This window comes from Suricata suricatta, chromosome 17, assembly GCF_006229205.1.
Source record: "Suricata suricatta isolate VVHF042 chromosome 17, meerkat_22Aug2017_6uvM2_HiC, whole genome shotgun sequence".
In the NCBI taxonomy this organism is placed as follows: Eukaryota; Metazoa; Chordata; class Mammalia; order Carnivora; family Herpestidae; genus Suricata; species Suricata suricatta.
This window is the reverse complement of record NC_043716.1, coordinates 12,996,487-13,014,411: the sequence shown is the minus strand read 5'-3', so window position 1 is coordinate 13,014,411 and position 17,925 is coordinate 12,996,487. Positions and strand designations below refer to the sequence as shown.

The window sequence follows — 17,925 nt, the reverse complement described above, 5'->3', positions numbered from 1 at the left end:
AGGAGAGGTAGGCGGCCGCCTCGGTGTGCTTCTGCAGCTCGGTGCCCAGCACGGTGGCGCGGTGGCTGCGGCGACGCAGCTCCTCCAGGAAGCGGCGCTCCTCGGCACGCAGGCTGCAGCGCAGCGCCGACACCAGAGCCTCCCGCTGCGCCACCTCCCGCCGCAGCTCGGCGTTGGCGGCCGCCCGCGCCGCCAGCTGCGACTCCAGAGCGCGGCACTTGCTCTCCAGCTCCCGGGACGCCGCCTCTGGAGAGGGGAGACGGAGAGGAGAGGGGATGGTCTCCGCCTGGCTGACCCTGCACACAGCTCGCCGAGCCACGTTACAGAGCCCCTCACGCCCCCGACCACCCGTCCTGCCGCCGCGCTCTCCCTCACTCCCACTTGTGGGCTACGTTGGCCTTCCTTTCACTTCCTCAGCGCCCTACCACCTGTCCTCTCCTCTAATTCTAAAGGTCTCAGTTTAAATGCAACCCCCCCCGCCCCGACCATTATTCATGCATACACACCCACAGAATGAGCCCCAATTATATACGTTGTGTTAGGCACTGGGGATTTGGTGGATAATAGAACGTTCCTCATGAAGCATACAGAAAGCATAGTGGGAGAGGTACAGGACATAATCACAAATGAATGTGAGGCTGCATCAGTGACATGGCTGTGACCTAATCAGGCGCCTCAGCAGAAGAACCGCTTAGGCTAGGCTGAGTTGGAAGAATGAGTTGGGTTAAGTAAAGAGGGGAGAGGAGGGTGCTCTGCAGAGAGGAACGACTTGCACAAAAGCCCCATCCATGGAGAGGGTAGGAGAGACTTGCAAAAGTGAGGGACTAAACGACTTGGGACCTGGGAGTGAGATCAGGAAAGGGCCATCAGTGTGCTCTGAACTTTGCTGTTTCTTTCATAGGGCGTTTGTTCCGTTTTGTAATTTTTGTGTGTGTTCCTTGTTTGCCTTTGCCCAACGCACTGGGTTTCAGCACTGTATATATATATATACAGTGTATGTATATATATATATAGGAACAACCCAGAGAGCTTTAAAAAATAGTTTCCTGGGTCGTAACAAAGAACAATGGAAGCCGGATCTCTGGGATTGACCTGGGAACTGATACTTCTTCAATGTGCCCAAGTGATTGTAATGTACCCCCAGAGCTGAGGACCCCTACCTCCTGGATCATAATTCTCTCCATTTCATCAGGCAACATATCTCGGGATTAACACATGCATGTGAGAGACTGTAGGGACATAGATGGCTGAAAGGTGACAAAAGGTCATCAAAAGGTGACTCAGAAAGGACATGAAAATCAGCAAGGGTAGGAGGACATAGAAAGGGAGCTGTCAACCCCACTGAGAAAGAAGATAAAAACCAGGACACGGTGCCTTGAGCTCAGATGACCCCAGAAACCCTTTCAGAGGAAGGAGGGGTGAAGGTTGCTGTTGTCACAGAACTGATGTTTGGGATGTATGCCTCCTTCCTCCAAGCACCAAGGCATGAAGAGGTTGCCCATGGTTGCCACTTAAAGAAGTGGGCAGAATTCGTTCAAGTCTATAAATGTTTCAAAATTTATGAACAAATATGGAAAGGATTTGTAGGGCTTTCAATATTTTACCTGAAATTTCCAGACTTCTCCATGCCTAAGTCTTGGTCTTGTATGTAGCTTTTTTTTTTTTTAATTAAAAAAATTTTTTTTTTATTTTAGAGAGCACCGAAAGGGAGAGGGGCACAGGGAGAGAAGAATCCATTACCAGCTAACTTCCTCCCTGCTAAGAAAGACTAGGTAGTGATTCATTTTAAATTAGGCATTACTTCAAGTCCCTCTGAGTCTTGCACTTGAAGACCATGAATAACACCCAGTCCTAGTTTTCAGAGATCATATCATTTTGATGATTAATATCTCAACAGTGGAACCCTCTCTTTAAATAAAACATTTTAATTGTAGCAAAAAACAAAATAAAGTTTACCTTCTGAACCATTTTTAAGTGTACAGTTCAGTAATGTAAACTCACATTGTTTTGAGTTTTGCAAAACTGAAACTTCGTACCCATTGAACACCATCTCCCTCCACCCTCCATTTTTATGGGAGAAGTAATACTTTGTAAACAGTTATTTTAGTGGCATTGCTACAATGGCAAGAACTCATGCTTTTGTAAAATGAAGGATTTGCTGATGTGTTTCTTTTTTCCTTCTTATCTAGACAAAGTTCCTTGAAGCCATGGATTCCATACTGCCATTGTGTTGCATCTCAACATTCAGCATCTTGGAGGGTGTGAACACTGACTGTGGAGATCAATTATGCAAGGATGGGAAGGACTAGGGAGGTGGGTCCCAGGAAGGAATGAAGTTGATCAGGTGGACTTACAAGATAACATCTCCTTCCTGCCTTCATTTCCCTACTTTGAACAGACACTTGGATACAAGGTATGGTGATACAGGATGTTCACTGTACAATGTTACCCAGAAGAGAAGGCAAGTGGGGCTGACATCCTGAACTCTGCCCATGAACCTGAGAAGTGGCTGTCTCCCAAGTCTGGACTGGCTTGGGTCCTACCAAGTGGTGGGGGAAAGGAACCTGTTGGGTCCCAATGGCATTTCCCCACTAGTCATCCTTCTCTTACCTTGCTGGTGAGATTGGGCCTCTCTCATCTCCAGGTCATGAGTCAGTTCTGGGGGGAGAGAAAATAAAAGGCAGTGGTGTGTGTGTGTGTGTGTGTGTGGTGTGTGTGTGAGAGAGAGAGAGAGAGAGAGAGAGAGAGGGAGAGAAAGAGAGATATCAGGGTCAGGGAATCACAGCTCAGTACAAGTGACAATATTAGCATCCTTAGAAACCATCTAAACCACCTCCCATACCTATTTGACTGCAGTTCAGTGAGGGGAAGAGGTGAAGAGAGGTGCAAAGCACAACTTGAACCTGACTGGCCTGATTCTAAGCCCAGAGATCTTTCCAGTGCAAGCAAGGTGGCCTGTGTTTGGAGGTTAGCCCATCCCTGTGGGATTGAGGAGCCTAGCTGGCTTTGGGGGCTAGGGGGAGTACTAGCTCCTTCCCAGAGGAGATATACAAATATCTAACATGATGACAAATCAGAGCCATTCTGGAGGACTCCTGCTGTGCAGGGCATAGCCCCTTTAGTATTGGTTCATGTGGGAAGTTTGGAGTGTCTGGGCTGCTTGGGGGCACTGGAGAGGGACTCAAGGCGGTGTCTATTTACCAACAGGCACACGCGTTTCACTGTTTTCACAGCCAGTACTGTTGGGCCTGTGTTATTTTCTGAACATCAGACCTGCTCCTTTTCAGCCCTGTTTTCCGCCATATTCTACAGGGCAAGAAGAGGAGCTTCAAGGAGGACAGCGCCACCTGGTGATGGAAGGCCTGCACGGCGCTCGGCTTGCACTGAGGGGGCGGGGTCAGGCCGCTAAGGGCACGGTATCGGGAGGTTTTCTCCAGGGTTGTGGCAGCCCAGCCACCACGGGGGGGGGGGGGGGGGGGGGGGAGAATCCCTGTCTGCTGAGTCTCCATTCCTCACAGCCCAGACTGCCCCGCCCCTCAGCCAGGTGAGTTTGATCATTTTTTCAGCTCCACCACAGCTCCCTCCGAATCAACCTTGGCTCAAGAGCTGGGAAAAGGTCAGGAGGGAGTTGGCCACTGCCGGTGACAGAAAGCACCTGTCCTGGAGCATGTGTGTGTACTTGCAGGGGTGCTGTCGGGTACCTAAAGGAAGTGTGAACCAGGGAGTGGGATAAAGTAGCACATTTCTGGGATCAGTGCCCACAGCACCTACACAGTCTAGTCTTGTGGGCCCTCACCTGGCTCTTCTCTTGGGAGGCCAACTGTTGCTAGGGTACTGGGCGTTTTGCTGTGACCTGAGTCTGAACCTCCTTCCTGGAGCCCCAGGGAGGACCCTGATGACTCCACCCTCCAGGGCTTCCTAGAGCCAACCTGGCCCCTCCTGTAAGGCCCTGGAGTAGCCCAAGGGACTTTGGCTTTGCCACTAACTCCCTGTGGGTGGGTTTCAGTCTTAACTAGAGAAATTGGAGGTAGAATCCAAGTTAGGCTCCACCTTCCCAGCCATCAAATCCCCCGGCCCATCTGCCCTTTAGAAGAGCATTTAGTCTAGGGCACCTGGGTGGCTCAAGTCAGTTGGAACGTCTGACTTTGGCTCAGGTCATGATTTCACAGTCCGTGGGTTCAAGCCCCACATCGGGCTCTGTGCTGACAGCTCAGAGCCTGGAGCCTGTCTTCAGATTCTGTGTCTCCCTCTCTCTCTGCCCCTCCCCTGCTCATGCTGTCTCTCTCTCTCTCTGTGTCACAAAAATAAAATTAAGGGGCACCTGGGTGGCTCAGTCAGTTAAGCGTCTGACTTCAGCTCAGGTCATGATCTCACGGTTCGTGGGTTCGAGCCCCACGTGGGGCTCTGTGCTGACCACTAGCTCAGAGCCTGAAGCCTGCTTCAGATTCTGTGTCTCCGTCTCTCTAACCCTCCCCTGCTCTCACTGTCTCTCTCTCTCTCTCTCTCTCAAAAATAAATAAAACATTAAAAAAATAAAAAAAACAAAAAAAAACAAAAATAAAATTAAAAACAAAAAACAATAGAAGAGCATGCAGTGAGGTCAGATACCCGGTGTGACCTCAGGCCAGTGGTAGCACCTCTCTGAGCCTCAGTTTTCTCATCTGTGAAATGGGGACAAAAAATCACAGCTGCCTCTCAAGAGGCTGTTGCTAGGATTAAATCAGAGGAATAAACAGAGGGCCCAGGCCAGGGCTGAGTGCTGAATTCATGGGGCAGATCTCGTTATTATCCAGGCCGCCCTGCCAACCAGAGTATACCCACCCACCTCTTAAGCCTCTTCATTTTCAGGGACACCCTTTTTTGGCAGGCTCTTTCTGAAGTCCTGCCCACTTGGTTCCTATACCAGCTCATCCCCTCTCCTGTTCCCTCTCCATCCTTCCTCCACAGGGGGGGAGGGGCAGAGAGAGAGGGAGACACAGAATCTGAAGCAGGCTCCAGGCTCCGAGCTGTCAGCACAGAGCCCCACGCAGGGCCCGAACTCACAAACTGTGAGATCATGACCTGAGCCAAAATCAGACACTTAACTGACTGAGCCACCCAGGCACCCCTTAGTTTATTTATTTTTAAAAGTAGGCACCATGCTCAATATGGGGCTTGAACTCATGACCCTAAGATTAAGAGTCTCATGCTCTACTGACTGAGCCAACCGGGCATCCACCTAAGTCCCTGTTTAATCCCCTCGAAAAAAGTTTTCTTTGTCCTGTTCCTTTCCTCTCATTCCTCCACCCCTTGGAGGAAGGGCCTTATTCAGCCCCAAGAGTGGCTGCTTCAGGCCAGCCTAGTGTTATTTTTATTTCCTTAATCAATAACCAAGAGGCTGCAGTCGCATATGAGGCTGAGGAGGGTAGTGGGCGCTGTTCCTGCCTATTGCACTTTCTTAAGATCCTGGCCTGTGTCCTGAGTGCAAGGACCCAGGTTTTCAGAACTCAGGCAAAGCAAAAAGAAATCAGGGCAAGAGCTATAGAGTTTTAGGGTCCACGCATCTTGATTTTCCTTTAATGTTGTTATTGTATCGAGAAAATGGCATCACGCAGGGGTGAGTCTGCATGGGCCATCCCTGCCCCATGGGCTGGCCTCTGCTGCCGTCCAGGCTTCGGGGGAGGTTGCAGGGAGCCTGGCCTAGGAATGTAGCAGCTGGATCTATATGGGCCAGAGGACAGTATGGAGGCGGAGAGTTAGGACGACCAGCCTCTAGAGCCACAGAATGAGAAGCCGGGCAGGTCACTGAGTTTCCCTTTGGAGAATGAGGAGCCTTCCATGAGCAAAGGCTGGAAAGGAGGAGAAATCTGAGGATGTTGGGGTGAGATTATGCAGAAAGCTGCACAAGGCATGCATAGCTGGGAGTCTGCAGCTCTGGATTCCAATCTTGGCTCTGTCACGGACATATTGTGTGGTGTGCGTGCATGCTCTCTCTCTCTCTCTCTCTCTCTGGGTCTCAGTTTACCTAGTCGTATAATAAAGAGGTTGGGCTGTTCCAGGTGACACATTCTATGAGTCACTGACTCTAACACCTGTACTTGGGGACTTGGCCTGGGTGACCGCTTGGGCCAGAGCCCAGCCTCTGAGAGAGCTGGGCAGCTGAAACCTGAAGTCCAAGACCAGAGGTCAGGTCTGGTAGTTGGCTTCATTCTTGGTGCCTCCTTCTGTCTTGTTCACAAATCCAGTTGGTTGCTAAGTCCTTCCCTTTACCCTGTCACCCACTGGTCTTCCCCTTTCTGCCCCTTTCATCTCCCCCTGGATCACTTCATCGGCTCCATACTGGTATCCCTACCTTTCTCCCCCTCCAATTTATCTTTCACACAACTGCTGAGTTTTGTAATAGGGCATAGTGCTACTCAGAAACCTTCAGTGGCTCCCCACTACCCAGGAGAACAGGCCAAACTCTTAGCTATCTCGATGCTTGTCTGGGTCTTCCGTGATCTGACTCTAGCTGTATTTCTCACCAGCCTTAAGCACAGCTTTATCCAGCCAATCAGAACTTGCCCTGAGCTTTTGGTTTCCTACCTTCTGGACTTTGCCATGCCATTTCCTTCATTTGGATTGCTTTCTCCCCCCTCATTCACCTGTAATGTCTTAGCGGGTCTGCGTCGGAGCCTCAGGGAGTGGAAATGCTCCCTCTTCTGGGGAGCCTGGGGTGCCTGGTCTCCTCCATCACCCACACCTTAGACTAGACATGCTCTTGCCCATGACTTCCCATTGACCCTCTTCATTTTCTTTTCTTTTTTTTTAAATTTAAAATTTTATTTATTTATTTTGAGAGAGAGAGAGCGTGAGAGTGAGCATGGGAGAAGGGCAGAACAAGAGAGAGAGGGAGAGAGAGAGAATCCCAAGCAGGCTCCACACTGCCAGCATGGAGCCTGACATGGGGCTTGAACCTGCGAACTATGAGATCATGACTTGAGCCAAAACCAAGAGTCGGGTGCTCAACTGACTGAGTCACCCAGGCGCCTGGTCCTCTTCATTTTCTGTATGTCTTAATATTACCTCCCCAACTAGCCTGAGGGCTTGTAAGGTTTGGGAGATGCCTGATGAACACTTGGTGGGAAAGGACAGGAATCCCTAAGAATGGGCCCCGGGTTTTCTTCTGAGGCTGAACCAGAGCCCTTGCCTCTGATACCTGTGCCTCGTGTCCCCAAGCCAAGTGTCCTCAGCTAGAGAAAGGAGTGCTGAACACTCACCTGGCAGGGTTGTTGTGAGGTTTCGAGAGGCTCACGGTGGGCACTCCGGCAGAGACCGCCCCCGCTGCCCGCCCCCCCTCCGGCCTCACCTGAACAGCGTTTCTGCAGCCTCAGGATCTCCAGGTGCAGGTCTCGCAGCAGGGCCATCTGCTCCTTTTTCAGGAAGCTGATGTGGCGTTGCACACTCTGGATCTGATGCTCCAGGGACACGGTATCCATGGCAACCAGGCCTGGGCCCCACCTGAGGGAAAGACAGGAAGGTGAACCCACATCTTGTGGGGCCGTCTGCCCTGCCCACCCTCAGATCCCTCCTAATGTCCTGCAGTCTGGGCTCCCATTGCCACCGGGTGACCCTCCTACCACTGCAGCTCTTTCCCCCGCGTTTACTCACCGGATCTTCATGTGTGTGTTGCAGGGGGGCATAATTATTCCCATTTAATACGTGAAGGGCCAGAGGTCTTCAGGGAACCAGGAAAAGAAATGCTTTCACTCCCCTGCCTGCATGTAACTTTAGCCTTTCTACTTCTCAGAGAGGAACACAAATGGAGCAGCAAAGTCAGGAAAGAGACAGAGGCAGGTTCTAGGCCACTTCTTAACCAGGTGTGTGACTTTGGGCAAGCCCTCTCCCTCTCTGGGCTCTTTGTTTCCTCCTGGCTAAAATGAGGGAGCTTCGGGGTGGGAAAACCCGTCCCGCCAGCATCCTGGCTCAGCCCCCGGCTGGGAGACCAGCATAATCGTGACAGCACACCCTCTTCCGGTTCAAATCCATTTTTCAGACTGAACCTTAACCCAGGCCTCTGGGCTCTTCCAGATCACAGAGGAGGAAGATATGATGTGTACTTTACTAAGACCAACTCTATGGGCTGAAGGCAGGCAGCAGGTACCAAAGTCCCTTTTGAAAAGAGGAGTTGGGTGGGATGCTGGCTAGCTCAGTTGGTAGGGCATATGACCCTTAATCTCAGGGTTGTGAGTTCGAGCCCCATACTGCATACGGAGATTACTTAAAAATGAAATATGGGGTGCCTGGGTGCCTTAGTTGGTTAGGCATCAGACTCTTGATATCAGCTAAGGTCATGAGATCGAGCCCCCCTGTTGGGCTCTGTGCCAAGCATGGATTCTGCTTGGGATTCTCCTCTCCTTCTCTCTGCCCCTGCCCCACTCACACAGGTGCTCTCTCTCTCTCTCTCTCTCTCTCTCAAAATAAATATATGAACATTTAAAGGTTTTTTTATTGTTTATTTTATTCATTTTTTATAGATACTTTAAAATGTTTATTCATTTTTTGAAAGAGACAGAGCACAAACAGGGGAGGGGCAGAGAGAGACACACACACACAGAATCCAAAGCAGGCTCCAGCCTCTGAGCTATCAGCACAGAGCCCGAAGCAGGGCTCAAACTCATGAACTGTGAGATCATGACCTGAGCTGAAGTTGGATACTTAACTGACTGAGCCCCCCAGGCGTCCCTACCAAGTCTTTTCCCTAGTTAAGCCTTCAGATGAGAATGCAGCCAGCCTTAATTCAGCCTTTGGAGGCTCTGAGCAGAGGACCCTGCTAAAACGTGCCAGACTCCAGATCCTTGGAAACTGGGAGATAACAAATTGATGCTGTTCTAAGCCACTTCATTTATGAAAAATTTTTTTTATGGAAAAGTTATACAGACTTGAAGGAAGGGTAAGAATTAGAAGAATAAAGAGAATGGGGCACCTGGGTGGCTCAGTTGATTAAGTGTCTGACTTCAGCTCAGGTCATGATCTTGCGGTTCGTGGGTTCAAGCCCCACGTTGGGCTCTGTGCTGGCAGCTCGGAGCCTGGAGCCTGCTTTGGATTCTGTGTCTCCCTTTCTCTGCTCTCTCTCTCTCTCTCTCAAAAATAAATAAACATTAAAAAAAAAAAACAATAAAGAGAAGAACATCCCAAACAGTGAACAGCATTTGTGAAGCCCTGAGGTAGGATAATACCGATAGCTTCCATTTACTGAGTGCCGACTATGTGCTAAGCCTTGTGCTAAGTGCTTCACATGGTCTTTTCGGGGAACAGAGGCATTGTCAATGCCAGGGAGATATTGCGGGGGGGGGGGCACAGGAAGGGAAGGAAGTGAGGTCAGCAAGAGAAGGATCAGGCATAGTCTTGTAAACTATGCCAAGAATTTTGGATTAATACTAAATGAATTGGGAAGTTATATTTTTTAATTTTTTAAAAGTTTATTTATTCTGAGAGAGAGAGAGGGAGAGAGAGAGAATGCTAGGGAGGAACCAAGAGAGAATCCCAAGCAGACTCTGCACTAACAGTGTAGAGCCCAATGCAGGGCTCGATCCCATGAACCATGAACTGACTGACATCAGGAGTCAGATGCTTAACCAATTGAGCCACCCAGGCAACCCTGAATTGGGAAGTTATTAAAGGATTTTAAGCAGAGGAGTGACATGATATGATTCGCCTTAACTTTTTTTAATGCTCTATTTATTTTTGAGAGAGAGAGAGTACAAGTGGTGAGAGGGGCAGGGAGAGAGGGAGACACAGAATCTGAAGCAGGCTCCAGGCTCTGAGCTGTCAGCACAGAGCCCAGTGTGGGGCTTGAACTGGTGAACCTCGAGATCATAACCTGAACCGAAGTTGTATGCTTAATTGACTGAGCCACCCAGGTGCTCTCCCGCCCTTAAAAAAATCTTTTTTTGATTTGCATTTTTAAAAGATCGTTCTGGCTGCTGTGGGGAGGGCAGATTAGAGAGGGCAGAGTGGATGTTGGAGGCCAGCTGGGGGAATGGAGCAGTGGTCAAGGTGAGAGGTGACAGAGGCCTGGACCAGATGCTGGAGGTGAAGACAGAGAGAAGTTCCAGGCGTATCTTCGGGGTAGAACTGGCGGCACGTGGGAATGGATTATATTAAGTCATGACGATGGGGAGGGTGCTTGTTTGGGATGTCTCCTAGCTTTCCATTTTGGGCAACTCAAGTATGAAGGCACATTTGCTGAATTTTTCTACGTTTCCTCATCTTTCACATTAGACCTCTTTCATATTGGACCTCTTCTCTAATCTATAATCACTCCCTAGGTGATCTTGTCCAATCCCATGGCTGTAAATATTATTTATTTACATACTATTTTTAAAAATTATTTATAGTTTATTTATTTTTGAGACAGAGAGACACAGAGCACAAGTGGGGGTGGGGCAGAGAGAGAGGGAGACACAGAATCCGAAGCAGGCTGCAGGCTCTGAGCTGTGAGCACAAGAGCCTGATGTGGGGCTCGAACCCATGAACTGGGAGATCACGACCTGAGCTGGAGTCGGGCACTTAACTGACTGAGCCACCCAGGCGCCCCTATTTACATACTATTATGCTGTCCCTTGAACTAACTCCTGCACTCTAGACTTATTGCTTGAGACCACCATTTTGATGTCTAACAGGCCTCTCAAATTTACAAGTCCCAATACTGAACTCTTGCAGTCTGTCTTACAAACATGCTCGTGCCCGCTGTTCACCACCTTGATAAATGGCACTGGTTGCAGTCAGTCCTCACTGTCTCCAGGGCTGTCACCCTAGTCCCAGCTCCCACCATGCCTCTGGTGTGCCACTGTGCTGGCCTGTGACTGGCTCCTCTCTTCCACCCCTGCTCCTTGTTTCCCAAGCAGCAGCTAGAGTTCCTTCAGCAGATCTGATCGTGCCTCCCTGCTCCCCGCTCAAGCCCCCCAGCAGCTCCCCATCACACTTCACACCTCGTCCAGAATTCTCACCAGATCCAGTGCAGTTGCCCCCTGCTCTGTTTGCTCTCATCTGTTCTTCCATTTCTGGCTCCACCCCAGCCACTCTAGCTTCCTTACTGTTTCCTGAATATGCCAAGCACACTCCTGCCTCAGGGACTTTGTAGGTGCTGTCCCATCTCCCAGGAATACCCTTCACCTGGACACCTTCATGCCCTATTCCTCCCTTCACTGAGTACTCTGCTCAAATGTTACTTCCTCAGAGCCCTTCTCTGATTACCTGAACCCTGTGTCCCTCTCCACTCCCTTCATCTGCATTGTTTTCCTCCCATGAACTTAGCACCCCATGAGTATGTTACATCTTGTTTCTTGTCCATCTCCTCTGCCAGATTGTTGGCAACACAAGATGAGGTCTCTGTTTTGTTTCCTCCTGTCCCCTAGTGCCTAGCACAGTATCTGGCAACTAGAATATACTCAGTAAATACTCATGGAATGCACAAGTGAGTAAATTTGTGGAGCTGCAGCAGACTGATGGAGAAGCAGATTTACAGAGGAGGTTAAGTTCCAGCCTGAGACATGTTAGATTTGACGTGTTCAAGAGACCCAAATGGGGAGAAGTAGATGTCCAGTAGCCAGCCAGATATACTGGTGCATAACCCAGGAGGAACAGACAGGCTCCGTCTTGGCTGTTGTATGACTGTGTTGGCACGTGTGTGCCCGTGTGTCTGCACGTGCGTGTGCCCCGAGTGCACATACGTGTGCCTGCGTGTGGGTGGGGGGAGTTCCTGCTTCTCTCGCATCTATGTGTCTGCTCTGTGCACACCCAGAGGATGAAGGCGCGTGGGCCTCTGCTTATGATGAGGAGAGAAAATATCTGTTCCCAGCCGCTGAAATGTAAGTGTCTCTGAAGAGTAAAAGCCTTTCCCACACCGCCCTGAGACTGGACCCTGGCCATTATGAGAGGCTGAGCCAACCAGCTGTTTCTGAGCCTTCCCAGAAGGACTTGAGGATTTGTTTCCAACTAGGCAGGCTGCTCTTCTCAGGGCAGAAATTTGGGTCACAAAGGATCTTGGCAGATAGTCTTTCTTACACATTATTGTTTAGTTTGTTTGGGGGGAGGGCGGGAAATGGAGTGGGGAAGGGGAGCCACAATGTAGATCTCTCATGTGTGGCCATCACCCACACTTCAGGAGGCCCAAGCCAGGAAAATGTCATATCTTCCCAGAGAAATGCAGCCCTGGGGACACCTGGGTCCTCAGTATCTTAAGCTTTGACTCTTGGTTTTGGCTTGGGTCAGGATGTTACGGTTTGTGGGTTTGAGTCCCGTGTGAGGCTCCATGCATGTAGTGTGGAGTCTGCTTGAGATTTTCTCTCTGCCCCTCCCCCACTCGTGCTCTCTCTCAAAATAAATAAATAAACTTAAAAAAAAGAAAGAAAGAAATGCAGTCCTGGAAATCTCTCTTGAGAAGAAGCTTGTGCCTGAGGTCCAGGTCAGTGGCAGCAGCTGACTTATCAGATTTATCTTCTCCCCACATCCAGCCCAAGATGCCCTACCTCACAGATTAAAGTGAGAAGGGTCCCTTGTCTTTGTCCCTGTCCTGGCCACCTCAGGGTCTTTATTGTTTTGCTGCCCACCTTCTCCTATGCTCCTAGTTCTAATTCGTTTTAATTTTCCAGCTTGATGAAAAATGTTCATTTAACAAATTGTCTATTTAAAAATAAAAAGAAGGGCCTGTAACACAGGGTTCAAGTTTAGAGAGTTAATCCCGAGTCCTTTTGCCATGCCTCTCATCTATCTGGAAGTTACAAATAGTTTTCCCCTGGGGGAAATTGCTGGGAGAAGGCTTCTGTGCTTGGGTCTCCAACCACAGACAAAATGTCAGGCTCAGGAACCCTCTGACCCAACACAATTCTGACTCTCTAAGGCCTGCGCTCCCAGTCTCTGAACACGACCTTACTTCCTGCTTGTCTTTTTGAAGATTCTGGGTACCCACTTTTCTTGCCAGCAATCTGATTCCGACTGACATGGCAAATAGGAAACTGTAATTCTCTCCCCTTCCCCTTGTTGTAGTTCTTTGAGTTGAAAGAATGACAGAAAGTGCAGAATCATAGCATTCAGAGCTCAGAGGGGCCTTTGGGATCATCTGAATCATTGGTTTGCAGATTCTGCTCCCAAGAGCCCAGAGTTCTGCAGAGGAGTCTGAAGTTGTCAGGATGGTTGGAGGCACAAGGCAGGGATAGAGGCTTTGTTATTTTTACCCCTTTTATACGATGGGCTTGTACGTACAAATTCACTGGAGAAAAGGCTTCTGCTAATCAAAAGTCTGAACATCACTTTTACAGTCCAGTCTTTCCCTGGGTAGCTAACCACTCCCCCTCCCTTAACCTGCTCCGTGTCCCCTGGGCTCTGCCCCATCTCGCCCTCAGGCAGACGAAACGGCTGGGAGAGGAACCAGAACTGAAGACTTGCTTCTGCTTGTGCGGGGTTTGCATTTTCTGCTACCCCTCACCCCTGACTACTTCTCTTGTCCCAGTTTCAATTTCGTTCTTCCTGTTTCTTTTCTCTTCGGGACTGAAAGTATTTATTGAGTCACCAAATATCCTTGCACTGTTCCAAACACTCAATATCCACATTTTGTTAAAATTCTTTAAGTATGCCTTCTTGTTTCGGGGAGAATGGTAAACTCATTTTTTATCATTTTCATAGCCAGGGTAGGTCTATTAGATAGGGCAAGCATGGTAGTAAATGAATAAATAAATTACATTCTTTATTTTTCTTCATCTTTATTCCTCTCTACTACCTGTCTCTGAGGCCTGGGGTAGTGGGAGAACAGGAACTCAAGAAGTCTTTCTCAGATTTGGAGGCACAGGCAGTAACACTTATAATCATCACTGCACAGGTACTAATACTTACATAACAACAATAAATGCCTGGCACTGGTTTTAGCATTTTACATATATTAACCCATATTAACTCATTTATGTTTATAACACCCCTACACTGAAGGTTCTACTAGTATACCTACTCCATAGACGAGGAAACAGAGGCTCAAACAGGTTAAGTACCTTGCCCGATATAGACAACTATAGTGTTGGCAACGAGGAGCACCCCACTGGGTGCTCACTCGGCATTAAGGTCCTTCAAACCTAAACACAGTCCACGTTTACAGTCTGATCTCCTCTTCTTTGGGGTTCTACCTTTTGCTGCTTTCACAACAAACTCACCCAGTATCTGTGGATGGACATCCCCCCACCCTATCTCTGCCTCCTGAAACCTGCCCCATCCTTCAAGGCCCTGCTTCAAGGCTACCTTTCTTACTAACCTTTCCTTGACCCTCACCAAGCTGGAATGACTCCCTTCCATCTCTGTGTTTCCCAGGAATCATTCTACCATGTATCACACTCCTTCCCCCCTCTTCCCCCACAACCTTCCTGTGAGTGCACAGGGGTGCTTGGTTTCTGCTCTAAGCCATAAGCTTACTGAGGGCAAGAGCTTGTTTTTGGGAATCCTTTGCATGGAACAGGTGCACAATGAATGTTGGTAAAACAGGGAGAATGAGTTCAGTGTTATTGGGAATCACCTAGGCAGGTAAGTGCATGTATTAGAAAGTAATCCCCCTTCCCCCCAAGTCCTTGGCTCTCCTAGGGATTTGAGTTGGGAACAAGAAGTCAGCCTTTGACAAATATCTGGGAGACTCTGCAAGGTGGGCTCACCTGGTTCGTGAGTGGAGCCACCTTCTCCAGGGGTCTTGGGATCCTCTCCACTCCAGAACCCCTCCTCCTCGGTTACCCCTAGGCTATGGGTTCCCCCTCCACTGAAGACGAGAGATCTCAGGACTCCCGGCCTCAGCAAAGCTGAGTATCCAGGGACACAGGAGTGAGATGTAGGAGGAAACTGGAGCTCCCATCCTCTTTAGTCTGGATGTTCTGCCTGATTGTGCCTCCAATATGACTCCCAGAGAAGGTAGAGGGGGATATGGAGACTAAGGAGGACGAGGAAGAGGGATACCAGGGAGGACAGCGAAAGGGAGGCATAAAAGATGTGTGTGATGGGAGGTTGCAGGAGGTGGCGGCGGCTCGACCTCGGGCCGCTCTGGACTCTTCGCCAGGGCCGGTAAGGATCTGAGTCTGGGTGGCGGAGGACAACTTCTGCCAGCAGCCCGCGGGTCCTGTTCGCCTCCCGCGCGCTGCGGTGCCCAGCCCAGCGCCAGCCCTCCCAGGGGAGCTGGAGCTCGGCCCCCGCTGCTCCCCGCCGGTGGCCTCCCGGCTGTCCACCCCCCAAGCCCACCGGCCTCCTCACCTTCGGGACCTGAGGGAGCGACGGGCCAGCGGGGCCCTGGGTCCGGGCCAGCCTGGGTGGGGGGAGGCGCTCTTCTTCCCCGCGCTAGCTGCGCTCGGGGTTCCGCAGCACCCGCCCGGGCTGCGGCGCCATCAGCTGCTGCGAGGCTGCGAGGCTGTCGGGCCGGGGCTCCGGGGGGCTCCGGGGCGCCGAAGGGGGGTCCGGGGCGGGCTCCAGGCGTAAACACCCAGCAACGTGACCGGAACTGGCGAGCTAGCCGTAGGGGGGAGCGGGGGGGCGGGAGAGATAAGGGGGGATGGGAGGGACCTGGGACTCGCGGGGAGGGGCCGTGGGCGGGGCGGGGGGAGGGGAAGGCTGGCGGCGCGCAGTCGGGGGAGGGGGAACCCCAGGAGACCCGAGAACCAGGCCTGAGGACCCCGGCGGACAGCCGAACTCAGCTGGCTTTGGCTGGGAGCTGGAAGGGAAACCCAGGGAACCCGCCGGCCACTTGGCGAGCAAGGGCGAGGCGGGCGGATCAGCACCGCGGACAGCGCCTAGGCCGGTAGGCCGCGATCCGCTCCGCCCCTCTGCCCACCCACTGGCGTAGGAAACCAAGCTATGCCCACTGGCCCAGGGAACAGTTGGGAGGGGAGGGCGACCTGACCAAAGGTCAAGAAACCTATTCCGTGCCTAGTTGGCAGCGAAGCCACCCCAGACCTCCCACTAGCTGTGTGACCTTGGGTGAGTCACATCACCTCTCTGGGCCCCAGTTGGGAAGACATCCTCTTTTCCTCTGTGAGCATCCCAAGAGCCATGAGAAAACCTTTTATAAACTCTGAAGTCCAGAACATTGGTACTGATAGGTTTTCACTGCACATGGGAGACTTCTGGAGTTGGACTACTTGGCTTTTAATTCTGGCTCTACCAATATCTTTCTTTTCCCTGGACCTTGGTCTCCTTATCTGTAAAATGGGATATTGATGGTCTATGCAACCATAAGTCTCTGAGTTGTGAGGATGAAATAAATTAATATCTGTAAAGTGATTAAAACAATGCTGCATTCTCATAGGCATTTGTGTTCATGATGGCAAGGGACCAAGTGGCATTGTATGAGTGGCAGGTGGCTCAGCTCTAGGTAAGTCATTTCCATCTCTGCCTTTAGAGACCAGAAGGGTCTAAGGGCATTCAGGTTAAAGGGCTGATCTGACTTTCCTCACACCACTGCCAACCAAATATTCCTTGCCCTGCCCTTTGGGGCCAAATATCCAGAGAAGTCCTCTACTTTTGTCTCCAGAATTGGAAGACTCTGGCAATGTGGGCTTTGGAAGGGGTTTTGGTAACTCATTGGCCTCAAGGGCACCCTGCCTTCTCTCTATGGATCTTTCCTCCCTGTCTTCCCCTTCCAACTTTTAAGCTTTCACTGGACATGAGTGTCGATAAATAAAAGTTTTAGCTGCTCCTAGAAGATTCTAACCTTCAAAAAGTTGAAGAAATGACTCTCTCTTAGGTCTCTTGGCAAGTAGAGTTCATATTTTGTTCAAAGGTGCATCTCAAATCCCACTCTGTAGGAACTCCAGATTCTAGCTGTGCTTTGGGTGGCCCCACTTCATCCTGTCTTCCCTAAAGAAACTCCTGAGAAAGGAGAGAAAGGCCAGCACTGTCCTGCTTCTTAGTGCCTCTCTGTCCTTCCAAGGACAGTGTTCCTGGACTGTGTACTGTGTCTGAGTCTCCAGCAGGGCTATGGGTTCTGATGAACCATCAACTCATCAATTATTATTTTTTAATTTTTTAAACATTTATTCATTTTTGAGAGACAGCAAGAGACAGAGTGTGAGCAGCGGAAGGTCAGAGAGAGAGGGAGACACCGAACTTGAAGCAGGCTCCAGGTTCCGAGCTGTCAGCACAGAGACTGATGCAGCACTTGAACTCACAAGCCGTGAGATCATGACCTGAGCCGAAGTCAGACGCTTAACCAACTGAGCCACTCAGGCACCCCAACTCTTCAATGATTTTGACTGTCAGTTCTGAGGAAATAACCCCTCACCTTCATGATATATTGGTAAGAAGGCTGAAAGATATATTTACTTTTGGCTTTCGGTTCGGAGGAGGCGACGGTGCAACAGTCTTCGGTCGTCCCGAGTTGGGGTTCATCCGACACCAACCGCCTCCACCATGCCGCCTAAGTTCCACCCCAACGAGATCAAAGTCGTATACCTGAGGTGCACCGGCGGCGAGGTCGGTGCCACGTCCGCCCTGGCCCTGAAGATCGGCCCGCTGGGTCTGTCTCCAAAGAAGATTGGTGATGACATCGCCAAGGCCATCGGTGATTGGAAGGGCCTGAGGATCACAGTGAAACTGACCATTCAGAACAGACAGGCCCAGATTGAAGTGGTACCTTCTGCCTCTGCCCTGATTATCAAAGCCCTCAAAGAACCGACGAGAGACAGAAAGAAGCAGAAAAACATTAAGCACAGTGGAAATATTACTTTTGATGAGATTATCAACATTGCCCGACAGATGCGGCACCGATCATTAGCCAGAGAACTCTCTGGGACCATTAAGGAGATTCTGGGGACCGCCCAGTCTGTGGGCTGCAATGTTGATGGCCGCCACCCTCATGACATCATAGATGATATCAATAGTGGTGCAGTGGAATGCCCAGCTAGTTAAGAACTACAAAGGAAAATATTCTAATAAAGGATCATTTTG

At 50.3% G+C, this 17,925-nt stretch overlaps 1 protein-coding gene and 1 pseudogene across 1 annotated transcript; one reads left to right on the top strand and one right to left on the bottom strand.

Annotated features, from left to right (window-relative positions):
- Position 1: 1 nt before the first annotated feature.
- CCDC92B (coiled-coil domain containing 92B) lies at positions 2-15,494 on the bottom strand (the record flags this gene model as incomplete). The annotated part of the gene is made up of 4 exons (XM_029928893.1): positions 15,238-15,494; positions 7,328-7,479; positions 2,611-2,658; positions 2-246 (listed from the first exon to the last, which is right to left on the bottom strand). Coding segments are annotated over exons 2-4 (423 nt in total), but the record flags the coding sequence as incomplete, so codon positions are not given.
- A 1,879-nt stretch (positions 15,495-17,373) lies between these two features.
- On the top strand, positions 17,374-17,925 carry LOC115282514 (annotated as a pseudogene).